This window comes from Vitis vinifera, chromosome 4 (assembly GCF_030704535.1).
Source record: "Vitis vinifera cultivar Pinot Noir 40024 chromosome 4, ASM3070453v1".
NCBI lineage: Eukaryota > Viridiplantae > Streptophyta > Magnoliopsida > Vitales > Vitaceae > Vitis > Vitis vinifera.
This window is the reverse complement of record NC_081808.1, coordinates 2,838,331-2,845,404: the sequence shown is the minus strand read 5'-3', so window position 1 is coordinate 2,845,404 and position 7,074 is coordinate 2,838,331. Positions and strand designations below refer to the sequence as shown.

At 33.6% G+C, this 7,074-nt stretch overlaps 1 protein-coding gene across 1 annotated transcript; it reads left to right on the top strand.

Moving 5' to 3' along the window:
- The first annotated feature begins 1,114 nt into the window (after positions 1 to 1,114).
- On the top strand, positions 1,115 to 5,380 carry LOC100267950 (probable glycosyltransferase At5g03795). The gene is made up of 5 exons (XM_002281227.4): positions 1,115 to 1,234; positions 2,296 to 3,210; positions 3,308 to 3,438; positions 3,963 to 4,311; positions 4,584 to 5,380. The coding sequence occupies exons 2-5, from the start codon at positions 2,350 to 2,352 to the stop codon at positions 5,268 to 5,270; spliced, it is 2,028 nt and encodes a 675-aa protein (XP_002281263.1). The 5' UTR covers positions 1,115 to 1,234; positions 2,296 to 2,349; the 3' UTR covers positions 5,271 to 5,380.
- The last annotated feature ends 1,694 nt before the right edge of the window (positions 5,381 to 7,074 follow it).

Here is a 7,074-nt window from a genome sequence, read left to right as displayed (position 1 = left end):
GGATTACTCTCTCTTCTACTTTTCTTTACATCTTGACTCATGACTCATGACTCATGGCTGAAAATAAAATATTTTCATTAATACAAATATTTCATTTTTCTTGAATGTAATCACGTATGATTTTTTACACATTTTTTAAATATCTTTTTTAACACATAAAATATTTTTTATAAATATATTTTTTGAGGGGATTTTTTTTAATAGAAGTTTTTAAATTTTATTATTATTTTATGTATAATGTGTGATTTTTTAAAAATGCTTTGAAATTAAAAATAAAATTATTCGTAATCATGATATATTGATATTTGGATTTTACATATATATATATATATATTGAGAAATATCAATAGATATTTTGATGGATAAAAAAAAATCAATGAAATTAAAATTAATCAAAACTCATAAAAATATATTAAGAAAAAAACTTAAAAACATGATTAGAAAAATGAATAATTGATATTTTAAAATTATTTTATTAGATAAATTGACATTTCAAACTTTAATTCAAATTATTGGAAAAAAAAATTATCTTACAAACTCAAAAGTTATGATATAATAAGTAAAATATAAAAATATAAAAAAAATGTTTTTTTTTAAGATGAGCATTTCATTAATTAAGATTATTTTAATTTAAAAATCTATAATTAAAATACTTACGCCATTTTTAAAAATGAACATTTCATTAATATTGTTTGGTTTTAAACCTTATAATTAAAGTATTTACGCATCATCATTTTAATATATGGATGTATTTTATACATGTGAAAGTCAATCAAATTTGTTTATATGTTGTTTTCTATTTTACAAAAATTATTTTTATTATATTTGAAATTAAAAAAAATAATTAGTAATTTAGTATGACAAACTTTACTCAAAATAAATCAATTTCCGTACGTAAATAATTTTCATCTGTATTTTGATTTTCTTGGCGGTTGGCGGCGGTGGCAATACGACCACCTACAGAAAAGGCAGTCCACTCGCTACAACGACGCGCGTGGATGGTGTAAATTCCAATCTATTAAGTTGTAAACAAAGTCAAACTCCGTGGCGTTTACGTAATATCATGTAACAGCAGAGGTCAAAATGTCAGAACTGCCCTCAGCTATCTCCCTGTTTCCCCATCTTTTCCCATTCGCTGGAAACTACCAAAAGTGAAAAGAAGGAAAAAACAGCAGCATCCTGAAGAGCGCAAAGAACAGACGCCATGGGAGTTCTCAAACCTAGAGAAAACCAGGTATCCTTTACAACCTTAATTTTCTGTTTGGTTCCTGGGAATAGAAAACTATATAAAATACATGTTAGATTCCAATTCTGCAAAACTGCAACTGTTTGGTTCCTTTGAACTCCTTTGTTTCCAAGGTCATAAGTTTTTTTTTTTTTTTAGAATAGTTTGAGTTTGATCTTCTCTGATTTTAATCAGAAATAGAGTGTGGCTTTGTTGCTCTGGTTGCCGAAAAAATGTGGGAAAAGGAGAGAAAAGAACAGGAAATGTTGGAGTCTGATCTTATAACCCGCCGCCACTCCAGTCCAAGAAGGTTGGCTGGATTCTATGTTAAAAATCTCATTCTGTTTCTTGTGCTTTCTCGGCAACCAAACGGGATAACTTCAAAGACAGCTGATTTTATTGTGTCGGTCGGGGAGTACGGGAGAAGAGAACAAAATAAAATTTTGAGTATTAGAATTTTCTTTGTTTAGAATGGTTTATTTTGGTGCCGAGAAAGTGCAGGGGAAGAGGTGGAATTAACATTTTGAATGTTAAAATTTTTCATTATTAAGGACAGGGAGAAAAGAAGTAGATGGATGAAGATGAAGTGAGGATAATGCAACTCTTTCAATTATTCTCTGTTTGTTTGGTAAGAAAATGCAGGAAAGGGAAAATAAAATTTATTGTAATCTGTGTCTGTTTGCATTATCTGGCATTTAAGCTGACTTCTTTATTGTTTGTTTTGGATCTTCTATTTTTGTTGCATGCTTGGATTTCATGCAGATCCCAATGTTTAGACTTTGTTTGGTTGTACAGAGACAAGATATGAAAAAAAGAAAAAAGAAAAAAAGGATTTGGGGTTTTTCTTTTTCTTTTTCTGATTTCTTAAAACCATAAAGCTCAACCTTAGCTTGCTAATTGCTAATTGGTTTTCATCTATGACAAAATGACAATTAAGCTGCATCCAAAACCTTCTCTGTATGCTGCTTTTAAGCATGTTTATGGATTGTGTGGGATAAATCTTAAGTTTCTTGGAGATCAGGCAACTGGTATCTTTTTCACTAAATTTAAGAATGTGGGAAATTTTTCAGGGTTGATAGGTTCTTTGAAATCTCTGCCACAAGTAGATTGGATGGTCTCATAACATGGGTCACAAGTTTCGATATTTATGGCAGGTTGAAGCCAGGCACCTGCTTTGGCTAATAGGGACGGTGTTTTCTGTGGTTTTTGTAGTTCAGTATTTTGAACTTCCTTATGGAGATGTTTTATCGTCTCTATTTTCTGCTGGCGATATACCAGCACCTGGAAAAACCAGCTTACCAAGCAGTGATTCATTGTCAAAACTTGGGACAATGGGCAACATGACAACAGCTCAGGGTTTAAACTCTTCTGATGTACATGCAATGCATGGAATAGATAGCAATGCCGAGACCATGGAAGGAAATAATGAAGGCCCAAAGAATGATTTTGCATCTGTGATGAATGGGGCCCTGGATAAATCTTTTGGATTAGATGAGGATAATAAAAATGTGACAGTGGAGAAAGTCAACAATTCAGGGAATAGGTCTGCACTAAAGAATGCTAGCAAGCATGAATCCAGCTTATACCTAGAAAATATTACTGCAGATAGTAATTCTTCATTAGGCAAAATCCAGGAAGATGATATGGCATTGCTATCACAGAGAAGTGAAAGATCAGGTGTTGGTTTAATATCCCCTTTGCCAGCATTACCACAGATAATTTCATCATCAAACACAACCTCTCTAACAAATTTGGATCCACATCCAATCACTCTTCCCCCAGAGAGATCTTCAGTGGAGGAAGATGCAGCACATACTCTTAACAAGGACGAAAAAGCAGAGACATCACAGAAGGATCTTACCTTGTCAAACCGTAGTTCCATCAGTGTTCCTGCATTGGAGACAAGACCTGAGTTACCAGCAGTAACAACAATATCTGAGATGAATGATTTGTTAGTTCAGAGTCGTGCTTCATCCCGCTCAATGGTATGGATGGAACTTCAAATCTCAATTTGGTCAGATGGGATTGGGTTCAATACTGAAAATCATTTTAACTTAAATTTTTCCTCCAATTTGTTTGTAGAAACCCCGTTGGTCTTCAGCAGTTGACAAAGAGCTACTATATGCAAAATCACAGATAGAAAATGCACCCATAATAAAGAATGATCCAGGGCTTCATGCTTCTCTTTATCGAAATGTTTCAGTGTTTAAAAGGTAAGCTTATTAATTCATCAAATTTTTATTAGTCTTCGTAGTACAGTCTACTACTATTGCCATTTGGAATCTTTTAGTCCATGTGAAGGTTTTCTGCTGCAAGAAAGTAATTTGTACGCTATTTTTTCTGGCCCCACAACTTCCCCTTTTTCCGTTATCTCTCGTATTCATCCCTATGTCCATCACTACCACTAACAGTTGTATGTTCAACCAAAGAAGCAGTAAAGGGATTCAAATCTCTAGCTATATCATGCCCCAAAATTTCCTGTAGATGCATTCCTTTCTCCTCTCCCCATCCCCCTTCTGTACAACTGACGCCTTCATCTAATATTTTGATGTAATGCCAATTTTTTTGTGTCCATACAAAACTAGAAACATAGAGTGATTTTAGTAATTGTTAATTTTTCCATTATGTACTATTCTGATTTCTTTAAGATGTTCTTGAAAAAAGCTGCTACTTCTGCTGCTTTGCTAATGTGAGACAAATTTTCTGTTAAAAATTTAATATTCATCCAACTTTGCAGGAGCTACGAGTTAATGGAAAACACACTCAAGGTATACACTTACAGGGAAGGGGAAAGACCTGTATTTCATCAGCCACCAATCAAGGGGATTTATGCTTCTGAGGGATGGTTCATGAAACTGATGCAAGCAAATAAAAAGTTTGTCACTAAAAATGGAAGAAAAGCCCACCTGTTTTACTTACCTTTCAGTTCCCTAATGTTAGAGGAAGCCTTATATGTTCCCAATTCACACAGTCGGAAAAACCTAGAACAGTATTTGAAGAACTATTTGGACATGATTGGGGCAAAATATCCATTCTGGAACAGAACTGGGGGAGCAGATCATTTTCTCGTTGCTTGCCATGACTGGGTAAGATTTCCATGCTTCCTCTCCATTTAAGTTTCATCACTTTACAAAGGGGAATTTGGATATGCATGTAAAATTTAACCTCTCCGTCTTTCTCTGACTGTGCATGCTCGTAGGGATGACATTTTTCTGTTTTCGGTAATTACTCTATTGTGTAGGATTTGTGTAAACAAAATGGAATTATTTACTTGCATGAGGCATCTAAACACCCCCTCAAACTTGAACTCTATATCATGATACATTTTTAAGATCCTAATATGCATCTTTTTTCCCAGGCTCCATCTGAAACACTGAAGCTCATGGCTAACAGCATCAGAGCTCTATGCAATTCTGATATCAGAGAAGGCTTCAAACTAGGGAAAGATGTGTCTCTTCCAGAAACATGCGTCCGCATACCTCAGAACCCCCTTAGACAACTTGGAGGGAAACCTCCTTCACAGAGGCGAATCCTTGCATTCTTTGCAGGGAGCATGCACGGTTATGTACGGCCAATCCTGTTGAAGTACTGGGAAAACAAAGATCCTGACATGAAAATCTATGGCAGAATGCCTAAGGCTAAGAAGGGGACAATGAACTACATCCAGCACATGAAGAGCAGCAAGTACTGTATCTGTGCAAAAGGTTATGAAGTGAACAGCCCAAGAGTGGTGGAAGCCATTTTCTATGAATGTGTCCCGGTCATCATCTCCGACAACTTTGTTCCTCCATTCTTCGGGGTTTTGAACTGGGAATCCTTTGCCGTCTTCATCCTGGAGAAGGACATTCCAAATTTGAAGAGCATACTGCTTTCAATCCCAGAGAAAAGTTACCTGGAAATACAGATGAGGGTTAAACAGGTACAGCAACATTTTCTGTGGCATGCTAAGCCTGTGAAGTATGATGTGTTTCATATGATTCTGCACTCTGTTTGGTACAACAGAGTTCTCCAAATAAGGGTAAGACCCAAACAATTACTTGGTTAGTGAAGAATAAACCTGGTTTTGGACACCAGCAGTGAGAGAAGCAAGAAAGAAGGAAATGTAGATAAGCACATGAAATTCATAAATCTTTTTAATGTATTCATTTTTATTTTTATTTTATATAGTGAAATTAAACATTAAAAAAAAATTATAATCAAAGCAGGCAATATTTATATGGTTATGAGTAAATCGTTACAAATGGTATAAAGAGTTTATCTTTAACCCCGATACCGATGTGGGGTTTTTTTGGCTTTATAAAGGATGTTTGTTTGTTTGATCTTACAATTTCATATGACACAACATAGGAGAGTATTTGTGATACTCATGTGGAAGAAAATTACTAAGACCATGTATGTAATTGTTTATTTAACTATGTATATCCATTTTAAAGCCCAAAATCGATAATATATTAGGAGCACGTGTTTAGAGAGTCAAACATTAAAATAAAAAATAAAAAAATTGAAAAAGATAAGGTGGAAATGTTATGAGATTTTTTTCTTTATTTTTTTGAAAAAAAAATGTAAAGTAAGTTTTATTGCATGCTTATTTTTTTTATTTTTATATATTTAATTATATTTCCATTTTTTTGGGTAAAAATTTTAAAATGTATTTTCTTTTTATTTTTCTCTTAAAAGTGGTTTTAAAACTTTTAATCCAAATGAAGCATATGTTACTACTTACTACTTACAAAATAAGACCGCTATCACTCACTGTCACTCATTGCGCAAGCATGTTCCTCGCCGCGTCATTCATCAATACCCGCTCCACTGAAACACAAAATTAGACCGCTATCACTCACTCTCACTCATTGCGCGTGGCTTTGACTTCGCCCCAAACCATTTTGTAAACATAAGATATATATAAGGATAAAAAAACCACTATAATGAATTGTTCTTTGAATCTCTTTATGTTATTTATTCGGCTTCTAAATTTTTTAATCAAAACATTAAAATAGTTTTCTTAAATTGTTTTGCAAAAACAAATAAATTTAATTAAACTAAATATAGTAAAGACTCCACTCGCTCTATACGCGAGTTGACTAGTAAAAGGAAGTCGGAAGTTTACGTAAAATGAAGAGAGATCAAAAGGTCAATTTGTATTAGCTCTAGTCCGTAAAGATGGCAATGGGACGAATTTTTTCGGGTACCCCGTTAGGGGCGGGGTTTAAATTTAATAAACAAGTTTAGGATGGGTATGAGATTTTTCTTTTAAACCCGGGACGGGTTTGGGTATTACCCCATCCCACCCCACCCCGTCCCGTCCCGTCCCGTCCCGTCCCATTTACATATAAAATTAATTTTAAAATTAAATTAAATTTAAATTTTAAAATTAATTTAATTTAAAATTTTATTTTACTATTTTTAATATATAGATAATAATAAAATAAGTTATAAAAAATATAATAATTTTATTATTTATAAAATATATTTATTTTAATGTAATTAAAAAATTCAAAAGTAATTTTTTTAAAAAATTATTAAAAAAAAAAAAAAAAAAAAAAAGGCTAAACAGGCAGGCGGGGTGGGTATGGGAATTTTCCCATAACCACCCCGCCCCGTTGCCATTCCTACGGTCCGTCTTCTCTTCTTCCATATTTTTTCCCACTGGTAATTCTGCAAACTCCAATTTCCTGTATGGCTGCTGAGAAAATCAAAAGAAAAAAAAAAAACGTAAATTTAGATTCTTATTGTTGCACAAAACTGCCACTCCAACCCCAAAGAGTTAAACTCTCTAGGATGAGCAGCAGCGATTTTCTACATTTTTTGTCTTTCATTTCTGCGGTTGTTCGAATCTGATAAGGATTGAA